At 52.4% G+C, this 25,106-nt stretch overlaps 1 protein-coding gene across 2 annotated transcripts in view; it reads right to left on the reverse strand.

Moving 5' to 3' along the window:
* Positions 1 to 481: 481 nt before the first annotated feature.
* The window catches only part of MINDY4 (MINDY lysine 48 deubiquitinase 4), a 119,199-nt gene continuing 94,574 nt past the window's right edge, over positions 482 to 25,106 (reverse strand). For both annotated transcript variants that reach the window (XM_081287193.1, XM_081287191.1), the window contains 5 exons: positions 18,632 to 18,695; positions 15,376 to 15,537; positions 10,029 to 10,209; positions 9,379 to 9,451; positions 482 to 906 (listed from right to left, as the gene is read on the reverse strand). In XM_081287193.1, coding sequence (XP_081143319.1) covers positions 858 to 906; positions 9,379 to 9,451; positions 10,029 to 10,209; positions 15,376 to 15,537; positions 18,632 to 18,695 — 529 coding nt within the window. In that variant the 3' untranslated portion in view covers positions 482 to 857. The remainder of the gene's footprint in view (positions 907 to 9,378; positions 9,452 to 10,028; positions 10,210 to 15,375; positions 15,538 to 18,631; positions 18,696 to 25,106) is intronic.

Here is a 25,106-nt window from a genome sequence, read left to right on the forward strand (position 1 = left end):
CTCTCCTTACCCACAGACTCAGTCAGTTCTGCCCCAACATGCTTCCCTATAGCCACGTAGGGGACCACACCCGGTTCCCCTGAGTGTCCCCATCCCATTAGCTCCACTGACCCCTCCCTGGACAGCTCTTTTTCCCACATCCACTCGACCAGGCCCAGCCTCCCCAGGCCCACCCATCCTCATGGAGCCTCTTGGACTATCTAGATAGGCCCTGGAATGGGGTCCCTGGGGTCTGGGCCATTCCTGGCAGCACAGTCTATGGAGCCTGATGCCTTGGACCTGTGTTGATCAAGAGGAAGACAGGAGAGAGCAGACTGGACAACTTGGAGCAGAGGGCATTGCCCATCCTAGAGAACTCTGATAGGAGACGAGACCCAGGAGGGCCTCCACCATCCCCTCCCACCCCCATGAGGATCACAGCCCGACCTTGTGCTCCCTTCACACGCACAGAATAGAGGAGTCTTGGCCCTCGGCATGGGCTGGATACTTGCTTTATAGAAAACCAATTACCAGAAATAACCAGGGTCCCCAGAGCCACCCTCATCAGAGGCCTTGGCAAGGGGTGACCCAGTGGGAAACCAGAGAGGAGTGGAAAGGCAGCGGAGCCACTGGTGGCCTCCTTCCTGTCCTTGGCAGTCACAGTCAGCTGGGAGGCAACTCAGCAGCACACTGTCCTGCCTCACAGTCCTGGGCAGCCCTTCACAGAAGGGGCAAGAGGCCCTGTATGCTTCCATAGCCATGCTGGCCTCGGTGGGGGTGACGCTCTTCTCAGAGACTTGCCGCCGAGGCCCAGGTAGGTCTCAGGAGTCACCCCAGTGATGAGCAGTGGAGCCACAGGATTTAGATGCATCCAAGGGTCACAGGATGGGTTCTGAGCCGTTCCAGTCCACGGATGCCCCCTTCCACCTACAGATGGATCGATCAGAGAAGGAGAGTTAGAGCTGCAGGGGCCCTGGCAGGAGCCCTGGCTTGTCCTTACTTACCAGGAGTTTTGTCTTAGAGGCTTTCAGAATTTCCAGTTCCACCCTGCCCACCTCGCCCCTCCACACTCACGCACAGCCCATATACCCTTACTGGGTTCTTTTTTTGCGGGGGGATACTAGGGATTGAACTCAGAGGCACTTGACCACTGAGCCACATCCGCAGCCTTTTTTTGTATTTTATTTAGAGACAGGGTCTCACTGAGTTGCTTAGTGCCTCGTTGTTGCTGAGACTGGCTTTGAACCTGCGATCCTCCTGCCTCAGCCTGTCGAGCCGCTGGGATTATAGGCAAGCCGTTGGGATTACAGGGATGTGCCACGGCTGGCGCCCCCATATACCCTTACAAACACACATAACACCAGGACCCTGGGGAGCAATGGAAAAGACAGAGGGCAGGTGACTCATTCATTCCTGCTACAGCTGACTTGGTGCCTGGCACTCCGGCCTCTGCTGATGTGATCTGTGCACATCTGGACCCAGCTGCTTTTCAGTGGTGCCAGATGGTGACCCAGTAGAGGCACCTGTGCACACTTAGATATGGAGATAGCCTGTGATGTCCAAAGTACAGGAGGGTCCCAGTGACCAAAACCCAGAAAGATGGGAGAGAGATGTAAGAGGGGACCGGGGACCCAGCAGAGCCTTGTAAGGATTCAGGAAGTTCCTCTAAGAGCCACAAGAAGCTTGGGAAGGGTGAGGAGCACCACAGGAACATAACAGATTTTTTTTAAAAAATGTGCTTTGTGAAGCCTAAGAAGCACCAAATAGAATTAAACTCGAGTCCAGGGTGAGAAACAATTTAATAGTAGTTCAGTTCCAACATAAAAATTATTATACAGGAGAGAATAAAATTTCCTAACACTTGATTTTAATTCATAATGCTGATCTTCTGAAATAACTCTCAAGAGGAATCATATTTCCAGCAGATGGAGAATTTATGTCAGTCTGGCTTTGGGTATTTTCTCTATATATGCAGAACCTAAGACTGTATGAACCAGGCCACCGAGGTTGCATAGCTCCACAGCAGTGCTGGGCTTCCAAGCGGGAGACTGGGATTTATAAATGCTTTCTAAAGTGTAGAGCTTGGGGAAGGAGCTGACATGTTGCTTTCAAAACCTGAAATACACCCAGGACCTTGGGGAGTGATGAAGAAGACAGAGGGCAGGTGACTCATTCATTCCTGCTACAGGAGTGACTTGGTGCTGGCACTCTGGCCTCGGCTGATGTAAGTGATCTGTGTACATCTGGACCCAGCTGCTTTCTAGTGGTGCTGAGTGGTGGCCCAGTAGAAGCACCTGTGCAGAACTAGCTATCAGGATTAAAGTAAAAATCCTAACCACCATGGAGAAGGAAGAAAGGAAAGCCATCTCTCTTACGGTAATTATGAAATTGTAAACCTGCCTGGAAAAGTTTAGTGTCCCTAAGAATGAAACTGCAGTCAGGGAGCAAGCAGGTTCTCTCTAAGTAACACTGTCACCCTGTTGTGTTTCCCAAAAGAATGCCTGAGAGCACTGGGTGGGGACAGTGCAGTTGTCTTCTTCGTCCTCAGTTTCCATATCTGCAGATTCAACCAACCAGGATCAAAGAAAGAGGAGGGGGGAGGAGAAAAGAGGAGAAGAAGCAGGAGAAGAAGAGGAGGAGGAGGAGGAGGAGGAGTGGAAGAAGAGGGAAGAAAAAGAAAAAAAAAGAGAAAGACAGCTGGCACATGCCTGTAATCACAGTGGTTTGGGAGGCTGAGGCAGGAGGATCCCAAGTTCAAAGGCCAGCCTCAGTAACTTAGCAAGATCCTAAACAACTTAGAATTATTCTGTCTCAAAATGAAAAAATAAAAAGGGCTGAGGTTGTGGCTCAGTGGTTAAGTGCTCCTGGGTTCAATTCCTGGTACCTAATTAAAAGAAGGAGGAGGAGGAGGAGGAGGAAAGGAAGGAAGGAAGAAAGGAAGGAAGGAAGGAAGGAAGGAAGGAAGGAAATAAGGAAATAAGGAAATAAGGAAATTGCATTTTTGCCTAGCATGTACAGACCTCTTTATCTTTTCATTAATACATAAACATACAATACGACAACTATATAAATGGCATTAACATTGTATTAGTATTATAAGTCACCTAAAGATGATTTAAAGGATACAGGAGGATGTGTATAGGCTATATACAAATACTTTATCAGTTTTTAGAAAGGACTCCAGCATCCTTTGATTTTGGTATCCTCAAGGGGTCCTGGAACTGAACCTCTGTAGACACCAAAGAATGACTATTAGTAATGATTCATCATAGACTCAACATCCTCCATCTTTATCACATAACCTAGTCTTCCATTGAATTCCATTCTCTTTTCTTTCTCAGGCAGAATTAAGTGACCGTATGGTCTCCAGGTGCTTTAGACTCGTTCTTGAGCTTCTGCACGTGTCAGACAGATCCAGAGGAATCTATCAGGTACTTTGGGGTTGAGCCATGCATCATAGCATTCATCCTTCACTGCCTGAAGAAGAGACCCTGGGACTGTATTTGGAGACAACTTGACATGGCTTGGAAAAGTGAGACTGCTTCTGGGTGGTGAGTGCCTGCTGCTGGTGCTACCTAGGGTTGGAGTCTGATGATGTTCCAGGGGAGTTAATATGAGTCCACCTAGCAGGGACAATGGTCACTGCTCTGACTTGCACAATTGAGCAGGTACCAGAGGTAAGACAGCTGGGGAAGGCTTCATGCCGATCCTCAGGTTCCTGAGGACTGGGCTGATCTCTTGCATCTGTTTTAATGGTACTTCAGCCATCTACAGCAACATAATGCGGGGTTTAATGGATTCCACCCTGCTATTTGAGACGTTCAGTTTTCTGTTCCTGTTGATTGTCTTTGCAGTTTTGAAGTATATCATTAGAAAGCTTTTATTGTTCAATTAAGATTTGTAAGTAAGCATAGAAGACTCAGGCTCTAGGAACAGTCCTGAATCTAGATCCCCAGAGGGTGGCAGAAGGGAGGCAGAAAGGAGAATGACATTCTTGCCTTCAGCCTTGTAATCGGGGTCCTCACTGATATTGCCTTCCATCCCTCCCACTAGCCTTTACCCTGCCCACTCTACAGGCAAAACCAAGTTCCTCCCAAGAGTCCTTAAACCTCTTGGATCTTGGCAAAATGTGCAGTTATAAGTATGACTGCAGGGTGAGTATTCTTATCTACCCCTAGAAAACATTCATGTCACATCAGTCACTAAGCCTGACTGTCAGACTGTTGGATTTGTATTTGGTTTTGAGACTATTTACAGAGGTAACTAATCTTCCCAGCCTAGCCAACAGGTGTAAAGGCAGGAAATAGCACTAGAGAGAAGCAGTTTGCAATGATAGCGGAAAATCAAAGACGTCTTTAAAAATTGAAAGGATTGAGATACGGCAGATGTTGTTCTGAATGTCTATGAAGCAATGACAAGGACAAGGAAGAAAAGCTCTTCCTATGCAACCAACAGCAATCAGGGATGACGGAGAAGGGGGAGGAAAGGCGTCTGCGCACACAGCGGAAGAGGCAGAATCAGAGCCAGGGCTCGCTAATCAGCGCTAATTCTGGAGGTGGCTGACAGCATGACAGTTTAGAGCAGGGTTTCTCAACCTCGGCACTTTGAGCATCTGAGCTGGACAATTCTTTATTATAGGGATCAGTCCATGCATTGTCCCTGGATGTGACAACTAAAAAAACATCCCCAAACTTTGCCAAATCACTCTGTTGAGGACCACCTGCTTCAAGGTTGAGTTTGGTGGAAACCTCATGGTCCCTGCAGTTCTGGTGGACTCAGCATCACAGAGAGGGCCATGTTGTGGCTACAAATGAGGCCCTTTGCTTCCCAGGGTTAATCCCCCCAAACAGAGGGTTCGTTACCTGCCCCCACAGATTCTCAGTATTGATAAACTGGTGGATTTCATTGGGGAAAGATACCTAAAAAGTCCACAAGCAGAGAGCAGGTCTGCTTTCAAAGCTCCTGACTGATGGAGATACAAGGCCTGTGTGCAAGTTTACATTCCTGTGCTTTAGCCATTTGAAACCAAAGGTTCTAGAGTGAGCCACTTGGGCTACTGCTCACCTGTGAACCTTGGCCTGTGCTCCACCCCCTGCCTGGAATGGCTATCCTCCTCCCCAACCTGCTCCCTTGCAGGATCAAATTGAGAATTCCTCTGGCTGCCAGGTTACCTGGGGACCCCTTTTCCCCAGGATCAGACCCAGGACAGAGCTGGTCTCCCCCATCCCAGGGCTACTATGGCACAAGGATGCCCCATCCACACCAGCTGCTCCTCTTGGACACCTGCTCTGCAGCCCACTGCCCCCCACGGCACCCACCAGGGAACCTGGGTCTTCATTCACTTCACTCTCCTTCCCTTTGATCTAAGTGCTCACAAAACCCTACCCACGGCCCGCTGCCACTCCCTTGTCCCCTGCTCTCGCCTCTTCCCAGGTCCTTGCCCTACTTACCACTACCTGATCTTTCTGCCTCCCTGACGTGTGTAGAGCCCCTTGTGGTCTCCAAAGGAGAGGCAGTGCTTCTAGAGTTCTTCCCTCAACCTCATAACAGCTCAGGGAAGGGATTCTGACATGATTGACAGGTGGGAAAACTGAGGCCAGGAAACAGGGCAGGGTGGATATGTGCAGGCAGCAGGGTATCAGATGGTACTTGGTGTGACAATGGAGCAGTGGGAACCCCAGGGAGTGTCCCTCCTATGGGTTAGAGGTGCTGTGGACAGGGACTCAGGCAAGGGTGTCAGCATAAAGCTGGAAGCCAGGGCTCCTCAGTGGGTGGAGGTGGGTGCTCTGCCCCAGGCCCTCAAGGGCACAGATTCCAGCTGCAATTACATTTTCAATTTCATGTCTGAGCCTCCAGAGAGAAACATGTGGGCTCCAGCCCCAGCCCAGTTGTGAGTTCTTTCCTTTTCTCTCTGGACAGCTGACAATTATTTCATTTTCTCTCACTCCGGAGAGGATGGAAGCATGAGAGAGGTCACCGTGTTGTCTTGTTTGGAAATGACCCTAAATGAGTCAGGTTTGCTGTCATGGTTGGAGAACATCAGGAGGAGGGGACAGCAATGTCCCACATTCCAGACACAGTAAAGATAACGAGACTCTCTGAGGTGGAGACATGCATCATGCCAAAGAGCAGCGACAGCATGGGAACCCAGGGATGGTTCTAATTAGGACGCTCTTCTCCGAAGGCAAACACAGCAGTCTGGGCTTGTGCAATGTCTCCATGGCAACAGAGCCAGGTGATGGGAGGACACACTGCCCGCTAAGTGACCTTCCACTGGGCTGGGCCACTGAATTGCTCATGATTGAAGTGTGGCTGGGACACAGACCTCCATTCTGGAGACCCCACTTCTCTGTCTATATCAGATGGTATCCAAGGACATTTCCGTAGATTCCAGCAAGTTGCTAGATGGCCAGCTGGAGAATGTATTCTTTTCGGGTCAGTTGTGAGTTGGGGCTTTTTGCAGGGCAGCAGAGCTGGGTTTAAGAGTGGGTGATGCATCTTCCTCTGGATTAGAGCAGAACTGATGTTGAACTTGACTTCCATTTAACTATGAACCCTCCAAGTGCAGGAATCAATTCTTATCCAGCCGTTTCTTCCAACCTAGAGGTTCCCAGGGCTGAAGTAACAGGAGGAAGAACCTATCTGCCCACCAGGTGGTCTGTCTGTCTACCCAACCCATCAGCAGGACAGATAGGACAGCCATGAGCTTTCAGATGCTGGCCTTAGAGATACTTAGCAAAAACATGGCACCTCGTATACCCACTTCGTGGGGTGGGTTTGCCTACAGGCAGCAGGAGTCCCTCCAGCCAGCCCCAAAGACAAGACCTATTCCTCACAGTGACATAGGAGGCCACTTTCCCAAATTGCTCCTTTGAGCTATTTGAGAATCTGGGATGAAAACAAAACTCAAAGGCTTTGTAATCTACCCCTTCGGAATAAGATTCCAGAAGATCCAACCTTCTGTCTTCCATCATAGCAGCATGTTATCTGATGGATAGAGGGGCAGGGAACCCAGGAACCCACTCTTCACTCACCACTCAGTGTTTCTAGGAATTACTGGGAAATGTCTCATCATGGCCCAGTGGATCCATAATGGCGGGTCACAGTGGGGAAGTAAAACAGGAAAAAAAATGGTATTGGGAAGAAAGTTCCCCTGGCCTAGTATGTCATACAAGCCAGACACTGGAGGGCCCAGAGATCTGTGTTTTTACTCATTCTCCAGAAAATTCTGCTGACTCTGAAGCTTGAAGACCTTGCTCAGGAGCAAGACTTTCCAATTGGAGAGTCATCAATGGATTTTTAGGTTCCCCCAGCCATCAGGAAGCTGGGTGGGGTCTGGAACAACTAGAATCTCCAGACCTGCTATCCCTAACTCTGTGCTACATAAATGGGGTTATTTTGCCTCTGTGATGTGAATTGGTAAACATTTCTGGAAGAGATGCCAAGCTCTACTTTGTCCAAGCCCATGACTGTGAGCAGAGGTGAGGGCAGGGCCAAGCTGCAGCCTTAACCATCCATTCCCAGGCCCAGGCTCACTCCCTGACACTAGCAGCCTCTCCAACTTCCCCCATCTGTCAACCGGGACAGGGCAATGGTGGGTTTGGTGTGGGAAGGGAAGAAGTCCTAGGAGAGAGGCAGGTGACAGAAAAGGCCCATGCCCATCCTCTGAGCTTGGCCTGAGCTCCACATCATGCCACCTTTCATCTGGGACAGGCACCACCCCGAGTCATTCTCAAATGAATGCCAATTAGGGCTGAGCCCAGGAAATCCAATCAGGGCCCATACTGGGGGTACTCGGGTGGTCATGTAGTGGAACGGCCTTTGGCAATAGAAGAGTTACTTCCCAGAAAGGCAATGGAGGGGCTGGTGTGCCATGGGAGGGGTACAGAGACACAGTCAGATAGAGGCTCCATCAATGGCCCCAAGAGTCCGGAGGTGGCAGAGGCTATGTCCAGGATGCAGTTTGAACCCTGAGTCCCCCCTGCAGGAAGAGTGTTCTGTGGCCTCCTGGGCTGTTCTGTACAAGGTGCCCAGGCCAGGGTCATCTCCTTTCCCCTTCTCTCATCACCCTGAATGAGTGGCTTTGTACATGAAAGGACAGTGACCTGCGTGTGCCCTTAATCCTCTGATGAAAGAAGCTCCGGCACATGACCCTGTAAGAATGCTGTGTCCCTGGCCCAGTGGGGGGGTGCACCAGCGGACAGATGGACGGAGCATCCCTCCCACTTCCCCTTCCTGACATTCCCTCTGAGCACATGGCATTCTCTCTCTTTCTCACAGGTGGGCAGAGACCCTGGGCTGCAGGTGTGCCATCTGGACCTCAGGCAGTCAGAAGCTCAGGGTCTGGGTGGTGTCTTCATCCCCTTACCCTGACCACCCTCCGCCCCCAATGTCACAGGAAAACGGAGTTTCCACATGAGGCCACACTGAATCATGAGTGGCTAAGACAATCCTATTGAGAGTGAACGTTAGAGGGCATTAGTGATTTGACAGATGACAAAGCAAGGTACAGAGAGGTGAAGTCAACAGCGCCCCTCCGGCAAGCTGCAGAGCCAGGGGCCCGACCCAGGCAGCCTGGCTCCAGACCTCATCACCACTGCAATGTCTGCTGCTTCCCTAGAAGAAGGACCTAGCTAGCATCGGTGACTCCTCCCTCCCAGCTGCTCTCCCCTCTGCACACTGAGGTTTCCCGTCATTACCCCCAGGCTTTAAGAAGGGCCTGCCACAGTGAGCTGGGGGTTCCCAACAGCGACAACCCATGGGCCCCTCCAGAGCACTGCCCCAGCCCTGGGGCCCCACAGAGAACTCATGAGGGAAGGGAACATGGCCTCCATCAGGCCCCGTGAACTAGGCGTTCCCCTCCCCTCCCCTTAAATGCAGGAGGGCTGGGTGGAGGAGTCCCTAGCTTAGTTGCCTCTGAGCTAGGAGCACCTCTGCTCAGTGTTCATGGTGGCCAAGGCTGTCTCTCCACCTCCTCCTGGAGCAGAGGGTGCTCCTGCTCCAGGCCACCTCCTGCCACACCCTGGCTGGGCCAGCCCCTGCCATCCCCCCTTCCACTTCGGATTCAGCTCCAGTGAACAGCTCTCCCTCCTCCTTCAGGCCTGACAGCACTCGGCAGGCCAGGTGGCTGCTCAAGGGAGGCTCTGGAATCCCACCATGGGGACGTGCAAGTCACTTATGCCTCCGCTTGGGCCATGGTGACAAGGGAAGACATCTGGTTATGCCCGAGCCCCAGAGCACTGGGTCTCTCCAGCCTGCAGTGGTCTCACCTACCCCATTCCTCTGGCCTGGAACCATCTGAAAATCCTTCCTCCTTTCCTGCAGGCCTGACGCCCCCGACCACCACACCTCCCGGTCATTCAGGAAGAGGCTCAAAAGCCAGAGCCATGCCCGACTCACTTGGTTCTTATGCAGAGCTCCAGAGGAGGGACAAAGTCATTGTGGCTGTCCTCGGGGCTGGTCTGGGTGGTATCTGGGGAGGAGGGAGAAAGAGAGGCACAGTCATGTCATTCCAGGGCTCTGCATTTAACCTGTGGTCAGCGCGGACAACTTTCTTGGGACCCGACCCTCCGAGTACCTATGCCTTCATCTCCATTCCAACTGGATCCACCTTCATGGCTGGCCCTAAATTCTCACCTGGACAACTCACAGGCCTCTCATTGTCCAGTCTCGATCCCAGTTTTGTGCCTTGCTTCAGCTACCAAAACCTTCTTAATAAAAACACATCTGATCCCATCATGCCCTGCTCTAAAACCTCCTATGGTTCCCTATTGCCTGGAGAATAAATCCAGACTTGTCAGCAAAGTGTTTGGGGCTCTTCCCATGTGGCCTCCATACATACACCTTACATGCTTGATGCCATCAAGGGTCAAGGCCCATCCCTGGTTCCCTTGAGCTGGAGGGGCCTGCTAAGATCTGTTCTCTGATCACCCCAGTCCTGGCACCCGAGTCTATACACTGTTCTTGAGTATCCTGAGGGGGGATGTGAAGTCTGGTGTCTGTGAGGGGTCTGGAAGCTCCTTTAGGGTACAGGTTGGGGGGTGTCGCACCGATGGTCAGCCGGATCTGCTCCTGCTGGTTGGCCAGGCCGTCATAATAGTACAGGTCAAAGTGCCGCTCGGCCTTCCAGTCAGACAGGAGCTCCATCTGCAGGCTGAAGAGGATGCTGAAGTGGCTCTCGCTGCACACTACCCAGATGGGGAACCGTGGGGTCTTCAGGAAGCAGCCGACCTGGAGGAGGGAGAGACCCGATGGAACCTGCCATCCCCAGAGAGAGCAGCTGGGGCTTCTTCAGTCCAAACCAGGGCAGGACGGACCTCTGAGGGGCCCAATCCTGTTTGTGTGCTTTGCTGGGAGCCATTCCTGCTAGTAGGACCACTGGTCAGTTGCCCAGAGCTGCCCCCCTCCCCAGCATGACGGCTCACAGACCCGAAACAGGGGCCTCATCCCTTCCTCCCCTCCATGTCCAGTAGTTCAGGGTGATGCCCATGCTGCATCTTTTAGTTCCCTCGCTCCCACCTCTCCTCTCCAGGTCCACTCCCCCGCCTCATTGGACCATGGCAATGACCTCCTAACCAATTCTTACCAGGCTTCTCTTGCTAACCAAGCCCCCATGCCTTCACGTTCTCTATCCACCATCTAGAGCTCTCCTCTCCTTGGAGAGCCTGCATCACCCAAACTACCCAATCAGGGGGCAGCGATCACTTCCTCCTTGCAGATCCCAGGGGCTCATCACCTGGCAACCAGATTCCTGGGCCACAGCACCACAGTGCGTCCCCTCCCTCGTGATGCCACACCCACCCACCAGCCTGCCAGATGATACCCTAGCAGCAAGGGCCCAGGCGTGAGTGGTTTGATGACCGAGGGTTCTTCTGAGCAAGATGGGACTTGAACTTGAACTGTGCCTCAAAGACAGGAAGAACTGGGAGTAGGGAGGGAAGGGGCTGGGTGAGCAGTCTGTGGGCGAAGCCAAGAAGGAACGGCCAGAGAAACCAGAGGTACAGGGGGGACACTTCCTTGCTTCAGTACAGGAGCAAGAAAGATGAGGTTGGGGTAGTTCCAGAATAAGGAGTGGAAACTTCCTTCAGGTGAGGGATTCTCTAAAAAGTCCCAAGCCAGGGAATCTCATGGCAGAGGAAACAGAGCAGGCAGCAGGTCCTGCAACGCAATGCCACCATTTTCCCTGCAAAGGGGAGAGGCCCCCCAAGGGCCTGGTCAGCTTTGCCCCTCAGGCTCTCTTCCTGTCCCCTGTGAGTCCCCTGGGCAGCGCCTCTCCCCACCAGGGGCCTGGGTTCATTCCACCATGTGTGCGCCACGGTCCAGGCTGGTTCAGGCCTAATCCCCACGGGCCCCAGGGAGATGTTTGCGTGCTCAGGTATTTACAGCCGCTGCCCGTGGATTAAGGAAAGAATGGGAATTATTTTTCCAGTGAAGAGAAAGGCATAATTTCTCCAGGGCCTGTCACAGAAGAGTGGCTGGGAAGCCCCTACTCAGAGGTGACTCTGGGCTAGAGGTGGCAGGGGCAGAGGAGCCACGCTCAGAATGTCCAGTGAGACTTGTCCCTTAAAGTGGCTTCCTCCAGAGGGCAGGAGGGCCATCTTTTACAATGTGCTCATCACTTTCTTATTGTCCAAGTATCCCTTCCCTCCTTGCCACCTGGGCCCTCAAGGGATTTCAGGGCTTGCTCCTTGTGGGGTGTGGGGGAATCAGATGTCTGAAAACACAAATCCCTCTACCAACTCTGTTTCTGTCCTGTTTTCCAAAGTTGGCACTGCCCGCAAACAGGGAGCCTGGAAGACAGGATCCAGTGCTCCCTCCTGGCAGGAAAAGAGCCCCGAGCCAAGCAGGGAGCAGGTCTTTGCACAATCAGCCCCCTGAATTTTCCAACTGAGGACACCAGGGCAGCTGGCCACATATAAATAATTGTCAAAAGGTTAAGGGTAAGAGTTTGTCAATGAGTTTTCTCATTCAGGAGCTCCCTTCCAAGTGGGTGACATTTTCCAGAGATGAAATTTGCTTCCTTCTCATTCTTAGGGAACCAAAGGCTGGGGCAAGGGGCCACACTCCCCACAGCACAGTCCAGTCTTCCCCCTGGAGGGGCCTGCGCACAGTCAGAGATTGCTTTCAAATGGTAAGTCTTAATCTGCAGAAGCTGTGAGTGACCATCAGCCAGGTGGGCTGCTGGGATAACCATTGTGTCCATAAGGGCGACAATTGTTCATTGTGATCTATACTTTCATCCCCAGCACTGTGCTATGCAGTGGAGACACAGCATGGAAGGAAACAAGAACAGTCCTGTCCTTGTGGAACTGACCAGATTAAGGGGGATAACAGAGAGGAATCAAATAATCTAACGCACAATGTGCTTGTGCTATATACCTCATTGAATCTATGACTCCACCAGATTTGCCACTTTTATTTTCTTTCTTCATTTTCTTTTCTTTTCTTTTTTTTTTTTTTTTTTCGGTACCAGGGATTGAACCTAGGGGCATTTAACCACTTAGCCACATCCCCAACCCTTTTAAAAAAATATTTTATGTAGAGACAGGGTCTCACTAAGTTGCTTAGGGCCTTGTTAAGTTGCCGAGGCTGGCTTTGAACTTGTGATCCTCCTGCCTCAGCCTCCTGAGCCGCTGGGATTTCAGGTGTGTGCCACCATGCTCGGCATTGCCACAGTTTTTTGCGTCACTAAGAAAGACAGAAAGCTGACCACGCTTGGCACGCTGTCAATTGCAATAATACATTATAATTTCAGAAATGCTTAACATGGGGAACGTTTACCTCCTAAAAGCAATGAGATATGGAGAATGACAGTGGCAAGAGGTGCACGGAAGTGGGGGGCACGAGAAGACCCTGACTCAGGCAGAGTGAGGCTGAAGGCAGGAAAGCCCTCCCTTTTAGGAAGTAACTTTTAATCCAAAAACTTGAAGAGCAGAAAAAGCAAGGCAGGTGCAGGGTAGAGTAGGTGCAAAGGCCCAGAGATGGGAAGGAAGGAACCCAGGAAGGGGGGTGCAGTGCGGCCTAAGCCGGCGCCTATGGGACAGAGTTCGGTGGGGTGAGGTGAGGGGAAGGAAGGGATAGGCTGTGGGGGTCATGGGAATGTTGGGATTTTAGTCCCTGTATCCGTTAGCTTGGGCTAACAAATACCATAGATGGGGCGGCTTCAGCAATGGACATTTATTCTCTCCAAGTTCAGGAGGCTGAAGTCTGATGGAGGAGGTATTTGAGTTGGCTCACAGATGGCTGTCTTCTCCCTGTGTCTCCGCAAGGCCTTCCCTCAGTGTCCTAGTCCCTTCTGCCTACGATGACACCCGTCGTTTGGATGAGGGCCATCCTAGGAACCACATTCTAACTTAATCACTGCCTTGCATCCCGGTCTCCACCGACAGTTACATTCCAAGGTCCTGGGGGTGAGGATTTCACTAGGCAGTTTTAGGGGGACACAGTGAGCTCATAATGTTCTCAGAGGATTGGGAAACCGAGGTAGAGTGTTGGATCTACGTTTTTAAAGGACACGCTGGCTTCCGTAAAAGGACAGGATTGGGAAGAGTGGGGACAGGAGCTGAAGTCAGCCAGACTGTCACGAGCATCAGACCACCAGCGCTGGTGGCTAGACCAGGGCGCACGCAGACAGACTTGAGCAACGTCTGCCAGGCACCCTCTCACACAGGGAGATGAAACTCCCAGTCTCAGCCGAGGGAGGGACAACAAAGGGTCTGTGTGGATCCTAGGAATCCAAAAGGGGAAGGGAGCTGGAGGGCCCGGATGTCTTCCGCCATTTTGTAGGGGAAGGATGATCTTGGCTGAGAGTCCCATCAATTACCCTCCATTGACCCAAAGAAAGCAGTTTATTTTTTGACCAATACCCTAACAGCAAGAATGAAATGAGGACTTGTGGTGAGGGTCCACAAGCCTGGCCAAGGTCACTTTTCTTAGAGTTTCAGGCTGAAGATTTTGGGAGTCCACTTGGGGTCTGATGCTCCTGCACCCTGGCACTCCTAACTGGCCGCGTGGCCACATTCCTGGCCTCCCTCCCGACACCAGCACAATCAGGAAGAGCCACCTTGCTCTCCCCCTGGCCTTTGGTTGATCCCACAATTCTGCATTCTGTGAGCTGGGGAATATCACCCAGAAAGGGGAGAGTGTGGCACCACGTGGTTCATTAGTAAGGGACAGCACACCTGAACCTGTGGCCATGCAGGAGGGGTGGGATGAAGATCTGGGTTCCCTCCCACCTTGTAAATCCATTCTCCCAGTATTCTCCAGATGATCCCTCAGGAGGGTCTCTGTGTCCTGGTCCTGGGACACATGATGCATGAGACCTAGCCCGGCCCTCCAAGAACCTGCAGGCGAGGCAGAGCTCCTGCCACCCTCAGGTCCACCACAGAACAGTCACGAGAAGCAGGGCTCAAAGAAGGTTCTATGGCAGCTGGGACAAGCAGGTAGGGTCAGTGTACCCCTGGCCAGCCCTCCTCAGCCCCTGTCCACATTCCCCAGAGGGTACAGTCATCACACACTGTCCAGCTTCACCCGAGACCCTGGCTTCAGTGAGATAGGAGGCAGGGAGACCCAGTGAGGCCTCTCAGAGGTTGAACTGTGTTCCCCAGAAGATACATGAGACCTCTGATTGGGATTTTATTTGCATATAGCATCACTGCCAATGGGATTAGTTAAGATGAGGTTCTCCTGTAGGAGGGTAGGCCCTTAATCCAACTGAGGTCCTTAGGAGAATCTTAGACACACAGGGAGAAGGCCGCTGTAGGATAGCAGAGTCAGGGACTGGGGTGATTCATCTGTAAGCCAAGAAACGCCAAGGATTTAAAAAAAAACACCCCAAACTCAAAGAGACAAGGATCAAGTCTCCCTATGGGTTTCAGAGGGAGCCCTGCTCGGCAGACACCTTGATCTCAGGCCTACGACATCCAGAACTGTAAGAGAATGAATTTCTGTTGCTTCGGCCACCCAGTTTGTGGCATCTTGTTGTGACAACCCTAAGAAAGTAATATAAGGCCTCAGACCTCAAGTTCCTATTCCTGGAAAAGACCCCCATTCCTACGGTGCATGTGCACACACACACACACACACACACACACACACAGACACGGCCCAGAGGCAGCCAAGGCCAACCCACAATCACACTATAAATTCCTAGAGGTACTTTCCAGACAGCCTTCCTCAGAACTCAGCATCAACTGGCTTTGGGTCTGAATGGCGTACTTTACTGGACAGCAGGGAAACTGCACGTCTTCCCAGATCCTCGGTGACTCAGGCTGGACCTGAATTCCAGCCACTCTGGGAAGGGCAGGCCTGCTTTCCTTCCCTGCCATTGAGCTCTTTTCTTGTCAGTTCCAGGGAGCAAGGTTCCCCAGGGTCTGGAGAACGTGAGTGTGTGGGTACCTGGCACACGTTGTAGTGCTCAAAGAGGGACAAGAAGCCAATATCGCTACGTGCTGTAATGCCCCGGAGGAGGGTGATGTTCCCGTTCCCAGAATCCAGCTCCACCACGTCATTGAAAACATTGGACACGGCTCTCCCAGTCAGGAGCAGATTGACAAGTTCCTGTTGATGAGAAAGGGAAGCCATGTCAAGTCTCTGAATCAGCTGTGGAGGGGAGACTAGGAAAAAGAAAAAAAAGGGGGGGGTTGGGGGTGGAGAAGGAAAGCAAGCAAGAAGAGAGAGATGGAAATCAAAGGCAGGCCCTGCAGGGAAAGTTGTCATCTTTGCTCATCTAAGTGACTCCAGGCACTCATCAACTTTTATTCTCTAAGCATTCATTGAGCACCACTGTATACCAGACCCTGTTCAAGGACCCAAACCATTGGAGAGAACTTCAGAAGGGTAAGACATGACTCCATTCTCAGTCCAGACTGGGGTGGGGGTCAGGTGTGTCCCCATGGGATTGAAGCATGACATAGAATGTGACTGGGGCTATTAAAAAAATGTGCATGTAGAGCACTCCAGGGCCCAGATGGACAGGACACAAGGCCACATGAATGAGTAAAAGTGTCTTTGTAGACTGACTTTTGGGATGTTAGTTTTTAAATAGACTTTTAGATTTTGAAATAACTTTAGACTCAACAGAAGTCATAAAAAGAGTTCATAGAGTCCCTCACGCCTTTCACCCAGCTTCCCCCGACAACAGCATCTTCCAGAAGCCGAGCAAGCACATATTTAAAATCAGGAAACTGCCAGGCAAGGTAGGGCAAGTCTTTAATCCCAGCAGCTCAGGAGGCTAAGGCAGGAGGATCATGAGTTCAAAGCCAGCCTCAGCAAAAGCAACCCTGTCTCTAAATTTAAAAATATACAAAAATTTAAAAAAATAAATAAGAACCAGGAAACTCACAGTGCTGCAGGGCCATCTGCACTCCAGGACTATTTGAATCTCACCAGGGACAGCAAGGTTTCAATGGAGGTGAGAGGGCAGGGCAAGATGTCTCAGGGGCAGGAAGAGCAGAAGCAGGGGGCAGCAGGAAGCCCATCTTCACCTTGCCTTGAGTATCATGTACTCGGTGGCCCCATCACTTATGCCTCCATCCGGCACGGCAACAAGCACATGACCTTAGGACCTGCAGCAGGAGCGCTATTTCTCTTGCGGTCTCCTTCAGCCTGGTCCCCTGCACCAGGGTGGACCATTGTGGCTGGAAGGGACCTTCTTTATATAACAGCCCCCTAGTCCAACCTCCTTTTAGAAATGGAAAAACCAAGGCTCACAGATGCAGAAGGACTTACCCTGGTCACACACAGTGGGTGCCAGGGCTGAACCTCCACCCACATCTGCTGGCTCTGAACATCTGTCTGGTTTCCCTTCAGTTGTCCCCACCCCTCATTTCATTCATGAAAGCCCCTGCCTGGACATGCATTCAAGATGCAGGGTGGTGGCTCCCAAGGACCCACTGCCCCCTGGGGAAGGAGTCCCGAAAGCTGCTCCCACACTTGGGCAGGCAGATCTCAGTCTCACCCATCTCCATCAGGGCTGGCACTGCCCATGAGTCAAGCGGGCAGGCAGCCCTGCTGCCACACAGGGGAATGGCCACGGCCGCCCTTTCCTAAATGGCAGAGTTTATGAGAGTGTTTTCCCCTGAATTGTGAAAACAACGTCCGGGGTTAATAATTCCCCCTGTTAACACCAACACCCCTGCCCCAGTGACAGTAAAAGAGGTCTTGGTTGATGGCCGCTGAGAAGCCCTCATTGGACAGAGATACGAAGGGGCCTCATTGTGACCTAGCAGAGGAAATGAGAAAAGAATTTGGAGGAAATATCTGTTCTAAGATACTGCACCTCAGGGGCAGCAGCTACTAAGAAGGGTACAGCCTTGATCAGGCGGGTTCAAGTTTTTTCCATCTGGTTTTCAACAGGAAAAAAGGGCCCTGCTCCTTAATCAAGGGTGTGTCCAGAACCTTCTACCTAGCAGAAAGCCTTCTTGAGATGGGAAGAAAGGAGCACTGGGCATCTCCCTCTCCCCATCTACTTCCTTACTATTCAAAATGTGGTCTGTGAACCGGCAGCATTGCCTTTCCATGGGCACTGGAGCAGCCTGTTAGAAATGCAGAGCCTCAGGCCCAAGCCCAGATGCTCTGAATCCAAGCCTGCTCTACAACAGGACCCTCAAGGGTTCGTGTGCACGTCAAAGTTTAAGCAGCTTGGGGTGGGGAAGAAGGTGTCCCAGCTCATATGGTGGGTGTACCAGAGAACAGTCCTTGAACCCAGCCCCCGACTCTGGTCTGGCATCCTCTGCCAACACCTGACGGCCCCCCACCTGTGGCCAACATCACTCTCTGCCCTCTGCAAAGGGAAGTTCCCATGGAGTAGAAAAGCACTCAGAGGGAGAGTGGCCTGTCCCCTGAGACCTTCTCCCAGAAAGGAGGACAACAGCCAACCCCGTCCCTCTGTGGCTGACTGACAAACCATAGCCCCAAGCTTGCACCTGCATAATGACCAGGCACAGTTCCAGAGCTGGGCACGAGTGAGTCAGGACCCCAGGACAACTGGGTCTTCAGCTGGATTGGAAGATCCAGCTGAATCTGTGTGAACTGAGAGTCAGAGGTCACTGTGGTCCCTGTGGCCACTGTGGGAGGCCTCACCGTGCAGAAAAAGGCACAGATAGAAACTAGGGGTGGGATTTAGCTGCCAGTCTTCCTGCTCACATGACTGGATCTGGAGCTGTTTCCTTTCCTGGTATCATGTGAGTGACTGAGAGGATCCAGGACAAGCAACTGTGCTCAGGGTCTCTCCTGCACCCCCCTCAAGACCTCCTGGGGGTCCCTTTGTAGAAATGCAGCTAGAAGGGTAGTCATGAAGACAACACCCTGTACAAACATAAAGGGTGTCATTGCTGCTGTCTCCCCATCTGGAGCCAGGGTCCTCAGCTTATGCCAGGGGCACTGCTCCCTGTGGCCTGGGCTCTGGGCAGGGCAGCACTTGGATCTCCATCCCACGTCTTCTGCATGGGTCCAAGCACACAGATTACAGCACAGCAAGTACTCCCCAAAAAGAAGCTAAGCTGAGATCTCTTTCCAAGTCTCCATGACCAGGAAGCCCAGCAGAAGTAGGCACACCAAAGAATTGGGAGGGTATCAGTAGGGATAAAGGAGAGAGGGACAGAGGAAGAAGAACCACCTCCAGGCTGCCCCTGGGCCCCACAGTACCCCTGACCTGTGTGCAGTATCCGTGTGCTCCAATCAGGTGGGTGGTGGGAACATCAAAGTCCTGGCGAACCCTGGAAAACACAGAAAGGAGCCTCTGTTTGACCCAAGCCTCCAGGGCAAACCTCACTGGGTGATCGGGCACCCGTAGGACCCAGGCCGAGGGTTCCAGATTGGGTGGGAACCTGCGTATCTTGTGTTCAGCGTTGTCCACAGAGGTGGTCCCTGCTCCAATGAAATCTGGGCTCAAACCCAGGCCTGCTTGAGCCACAGTCACCCTGTTCCCTGGGTAACGGCTTCCATTCTGGCCTCCCCAGGCCTCTGGCCATACCAGAGGATGGCGAGAGAAGACTGATACAGTAGAAAGTCCCTGGTGCTGGGAATCCAACGTCCTGCCTTCACATCCCAACTACTGCTATTAACAGTAGGGGTGGGGGCTACCTCTCCCATCTCCGGACCCCAGTCGCCCATCTGTGAAGGGGAAGGAACAGACTCGAATGCTCTGTGATGATTTGGTTATGGCTTGAGTGTGTCCCCCGTGGGTTCCTGTGTTGACATTTAATTTCTCTTTTATATTAAGAGGGTGGAGACTTAATTCAGCTATGGTTTAGAGGCGGGGCTTCTGGGAGGAGATGAGGATTAGGTAAGGTCATGGGGTGGAGCCACCACAATTGAATCTTGGAGATTATATGAGGAGGGAGACCTGAAGAGACAGGCACACGTTCCCTGTCTCTTGCCATGTGATGCCCTGCACCTCCTCAAGACTCTGCCAGCAAGGAGGCTGACATCAGATGTGGCCCCCAACCTTGGACCTTCAGAACCATCAATCAAAATAAACTTCTTCTCATTAAAACTTCCACAGTCCGCGGGATGGCGTTCCTGGCGATAGAAAATAGACCAATACAGCCTTCTCAGATTCCAAAACAACGGTGCTACAGCTCCGGTACCGAGTACCACGCAGGCATCATTCTGCAAGACCCAGGGAGATAATGGGGGCTTCAAGAAGAGGCTGGCTGCCAGGTGCGGTGGCGCACGCCTGAAACCCCAGCAGCTCAGGACGCTGAGGCAGGAGGATTGCAAGTTTGAGGCTAGCCTCAGCAACTTAGTGAGTCCCTAAGCAACTCAATGACCCTGTCTCAAAATAAAATATAAAAAAGGGCTGGGGATGTGGCTCAGAGATTAAGGGCCCCTGAGTTCAATCCCCAGTACCACAAAAAAAGGAAGAAAGAGGCCCAGGGCCTCCAGGCAGTCTCTTTTCAAAGCCTAGAGCCCCTCCATGCTACCCCTGTGGCTCCTTCTTCAAAAGGGGGTTCTCCAAAAGGCATAGACTGAAAAGCCCCCTTGGCAGAGTAAGTTCCTCAAACCACAAGAAATGAATTTTAGGGCTGAGCAGCAGTGAGTACAGAACAATTCAGGATATGTCCCATCGTTGAGACCCTGCCCCTATGAGGGGTGAGGTGATGTACACTAGGAGGCAAAAAGCCCTCTCTGAACTTCAGAGTCTCCTCAGCTTGTCACCATGCTGGGAAGCCCACTGTGGCACGTGGTTCCTAAAAGGAGCAGCAAAGACCTCAACGTAAATAGCTCCGGGAGACAAAGCATTCTTATGATCGGAGCCATGTAACCAGCAGAGAGTAAAGGAGCTACCGTCTCCCGACTGCACCCAGCAGATGCACCTTCAACCCTCTAGGACCCCTGGGAATTGGGAATTACTGTATCCCGGCCCTGGCCCGCTTCCTTTATCCACACCCCAGAGAGAGCACTGTGCGGTGACCAGGGGTTGAAAGGGTTTAGCAATCAGACCGCTCATTTTTCTTTTTGGTGGAAGAGAAGGGGAACCTGGTCTCAATTTATGCTCTAGATCCAAGGTCTGCCGTAAGCTCACAAACCTAAAACACACGCCCTGGCCCTGTATCCTTTCCCGACAAACTTCAGAAATTCAGCCTCCGCAATACTTGCAGAGATAATGCTTTCTTGTGGTTTTTAGTAACTGTGCCAAATGGGGAAGGTTTATGGTCCACATGAGATGGCCTGGGAGCACTGTCATAGGAGACTGCAGACCGCAAAGGTGTGGGGTCCTCTGGGAAGGCCCTCAGGGCTGACCCACCAGAGACAGCCCAGCAGGCCTGGGAGGGAGCCAGCCAGGGTGACTCATGGAGCACCAAACTCGGCTGGCGCTAGATCAGGCAGAAGAATTGATGGAAATGTTCTCCTCAGCGTATACAAGCATCTTCTGATGAGAAGAAAATAACCTCAAAGGAGTCCTGGGTGGACCGATAAGCATCGCTGGCCTCAGGCCACCCGCAGTTTTCAGAAGCGGTCCGATCTTCATAAGCTCACAGCCGCGTGTTCACCCAGCGGGCTTGAGAGCCTGCGTCAGCTGGGAGCAGAGGGACAAGCAGAAAGGACAATGGGAGGAAATGGCAATTGCATCCTTAGGTGCAAACGCGATGGGAAATTCAGACGTGTGCTTGCATCTTAAAAGAGAGGAACATCTGTATTTCACATCAGGGCACTCGAGAGACGCCAAGGAGTGGCTCGTGGCTTCGGAGATTTACAACTTTGGCACATGTGGATGCTCAGGCCTCCCCCAGGGGAGCTGCTGCAGTACTAAGGGCGAAGAGTCCTTGGGTAGTCAGCTTGCAGGCAGGATCTGCACCAGACCCTAGTTCCGGCCCTGGCCTGCTGCAAGGCCACAAACCCCTTGCCCCTGGGCCTCAGTCTCTCTTTCTAGAACATCAGAGTCTTGGACAAGATGAGAGGTGTACTGGCATGAACTGTCTAATATGTTGAAGTCTTAATCCCTGTCCCCACCCCACCCCAGCATACCTAAGCTTATGCATCTGGAGATAAAGACTTTAAAGGGGTGAGTGAGTTAAAACGAGGCTCTTAAGGTGGGTCCTAATCCAATAGGACTGGTGTCCTTATAAGACAAGGTGTCCAAGAAAATTTGCACACACAAAGAGATCCCCCTGGGATGTGCATACATAGAGGAAAGGCCACGTGAGACACAGAAGTCGCCATCGGCAATCCTAGAAGGGGAGCCTCAGGAGGAACTGAGCCTGTTGGCACGTTGATCTTGGCCTTCAGGCCGTGGAGGTATAAGAAATCAATTTCTGTGCTTAAGCCACCCAGATGGTGGCACTTTGTGACGGCAGGCCTAGGACTCCTATACAAGTGGCTCCAATGTCATTTTAGACTCAGAGCCCTTTCTTTAAATGAAATCTTATATGCAGAAGCCTGTTTTATGAAGGGTGGTGTTACTTAGCTGAAGGCAGTACTGGGCCTTGCCCATCACTTTCTCCCTCCACCAGCTCCTGTGGCTTCTCAGGGGAACCTCTGGGTTCCATGCATCCTGGGAGCAGAAGCTGAAACCATGGAAGGGGCCCCCAAGTTCTGGGCTCCTACCCTTCTGGGCTTCTGAGCCACAAACCATGGCAGTCTCTTCCCCAGGACCAACTTACCACCCAGTCTAGTGGGCAGGGGGTCCTTTTCACAGTTCCCCTGGGGGCCAGTCCTGGGGACTCTTGAACAGCCTGAGCAGGCAGGCACAAAGCTGAAGGACAGAAGCCAGGCAGGCCCAGGAGCCCTGAGGCCCCACCCAAGTTCCACTGCCCATGGCTCCCGTTGGCCTGTCCCTTCACCTAAAAGCCTCCCCGTGTGAACATGGCATTTGGCACACAAGTTTCTGAATAAGAAGGAAAATATGCCCAAGTGGCCTAGAGGCATGGCGCCAGTGTCTAGCCACTCACCTAAAACAAATGTCCGCAAGGCGTGTCAGTGGGCAGCTCGGCCTTGGCCTGACCGAGTGACCTCAGGCAAGTCCTCACCCCTTTTTCAGCCTGAGTCCTCATTTAGACGAAGCAGAGGCCTAGAGCAAAGGATCCCTGGGGACCCCCTGGGATGCAAACAAGTGAGTCTGGTTCCTGACTCTGATCTTAAGACATCCAGCTTCTCATAGGCAGTAATTAGCCAGAAGACCCAACCAGCTGTCCTGCCTCCACCTGTCCACTGGGACATCAAGCCCTGAGCAATTACGTCCCACTGAGTCAGCTAACCTGGCTTCCCAGAGGCTATACCCCAACAGCACTTCCCTACCCAGCTGCAGAGGTGGAGCATCTGCCTTATGAAAGGGCAACTGTGGTAGACCAAGAGAACCTGGCTCTAAAGGCAGGGAGCCCTGGGCTCAAACCCGAGTGCTGCCACTTACAGGTTGTCCCCTTCTCAGAGCCTTGGTTTCCCCACCTGCCTGATGGGTATGAGGACACCTCCTGCTATTAGAGATCACTGTGAGAACTGGATGGGATAAACTATATAAAGCATCTGGCATTTGGTAAATGTTACTTCCTTTTTCCTATGATAAAAACATTAAAACAAGAAAACAATGACCAAGAGGTCATGATTCCTGCAACCTTAACTATTCGTATCACAGCCAAGAACCCAGAATAAATCGAGACCTCCAAGAGGTTGAAATGTAGCTGCGAATATCTGAAAAGGGTCTGGAGAGAGCGGATATTGACTGCTTTCCCAGGAAGGCAGAGAGGGAAGGGACAATGAGTCAGAAGACCTGGGTGTCTGGCCCCTCTGCCACCTGTGCCGCATGGCCTTGGCAAATGGCTTTCTATCTCTGAGCCCTTGGGTGTGTCTTTCCCTGGCGAAGATAACAATAGCCACTCCTGAGGCTTGCTGGAAGAGATCCTGAGAAGGCTTTGCAAAGGGCAGACAGCTCCAGGGCTGGAGGGCTCAATGTCAATCCCCCTGTCCAGGCAGTGAGAACTTGGTGGGAGACTGTGCCTGGAGGAAGGAAGAGAGGAGGAGCCCAGATTCCACAGCCACTGGCCAAAGCCCTTCCCAAGCTGTCTTCCCCTCAACACCTGCCATCTTCCCCAACTCCAGGACCGCCCCTCCCAACCCCACACAATCAATCTCTGCAAACCCTCACCAGTGGCTTGTGCCCACTCTGTCCTTGCTACCTGCCGAGACCCTTGCTGCCCACCCCTCAGAGTCCTGCTGAGTGCCTCTTCCTCCATTGAGAGGAGGGACAGAAATGCCCATCTCTCCTCTCCTTAGGACCCATGGGCCCATACCATCTCTTCTCCATGCACCTGTCTTGTCCCTCGGGTCAGCAAGGACTTCAAGATCAGGTAATGTCATATCTGTCTGGTTTCCTGGTGCCTAGAATAAGGCACACAAGTGGACAGCAAATGACACCCCCACCCTGAGCTTCCCACCCCCATCCCAGGAGAGGCTGGGTTCCATAGGTCCCTTGGGATTGATTCCAGAAGCTGGACCCAGGAGGGGGGTGGAGGCAGGTGGAATTGAGCCACCTACCAGCACACTTGAGGCAGATATGGCCCAGAAAATCCTTCCAGAAGGTTCCTGCATCTCCTTCCTCCCAAGGCCCATCGTCCTAATCTGGGCATCTAAGCCCTTCATGGAATAAGAAGTGATAGTCCTTAGGTGAGTGGCCAGAGGTATGAGATGCCCTGCTACTTGGAGAGTCACTAACCCTAGTGTGGCCTGAGCTTGGTCCCCTCCTCAGGTGTGGGAGTGAGCCCCTCCAGTCAGCCCTGGGGCTGGGGCCGTGAGAAGGATTGTACTCAGCTGGGCCCAGGGTGCACTTGCTGGCTGTGGCTCGCCCTCTCAGCAGCCCGGGGACCTGCCCAGCAGTGTTGGCCTGTTTCAGAGCAGACCCTGCCAGCTGAAATCATAAGGGGGTAGAGGAGGTGGTCTAGCATCCAGGCCTACTGGAGGCCTCATTTTCCATTTTATGTGGGCAAACCCTGCTGAGTGGCAGGCGTCACCCCTCCCCTTCCGGTAACGGTGATGCTGGCACAGGGTGTTAGATCAAGCCACTAGACTGGGGTGATAGGGCTGTGCCACTAACTCACCCTTCCCGTCTCCAGGTCCCCACATCTGTAAAGAGGGATGATGGTCCCAGGCCTGCAGGCCTGTCCTGTGGGTTGCCACAAGACCCCAAAAGCCCAAGGTGGCAGTGAGGGCCTTGTGTCTGGCTGAGCCTCCACTTTGCTCAGGGCAAGAAGGTCCATAGTGCCCCCCTGATGGGGGGCCCGCGGCAGAGGGACAGAAGGAAGTAAGGCTTGAGGAGGGCGCCTGCCAGTCCATGGCAGACATCCACACAGGTTCCCTTCCACCGTCATGTTGGTCTGGGACATTTTTTCTGGAAGTGTTAGTGTGGACCCTCCCGTCACCTGGATCACTGTTACGATGGGGCTGGAGCTCGCTCAGGAAGTCCTTCTCCTCTGGTTTCCCATGTACAGGTGAGGAAGGTCCTTGCCTACTGGATCCAGCCTCATGTGCGATGGGGAAAACCGGGCAAGAGAGGGCCACCAAGCCTGCGAGTCAGGGCTCCTGGTGTGGGTGACTCTGTTGACACCCTAATTCTTCTGGGATGGAAAAGCTTAGGCAGGGTTCCAAGGACACCGCAGAGCGCCCCCTTCTGCTCAGCACAACACATCTGGAAC

The sequence above is a fragment of the Spermophilus citellus genome (assembly GCF_964194105.1).
Source record: "Spermophilus citellus genome assembly, chromosome: 3".
In the NCBI taxonomy this organism is placed as follows: domain Eukaryota; kingdom Metazoa; phylum Chordata; class Mammalia; order Rodentia; family Sciuridae; genus Spermophilus; species Spermophilus citellus.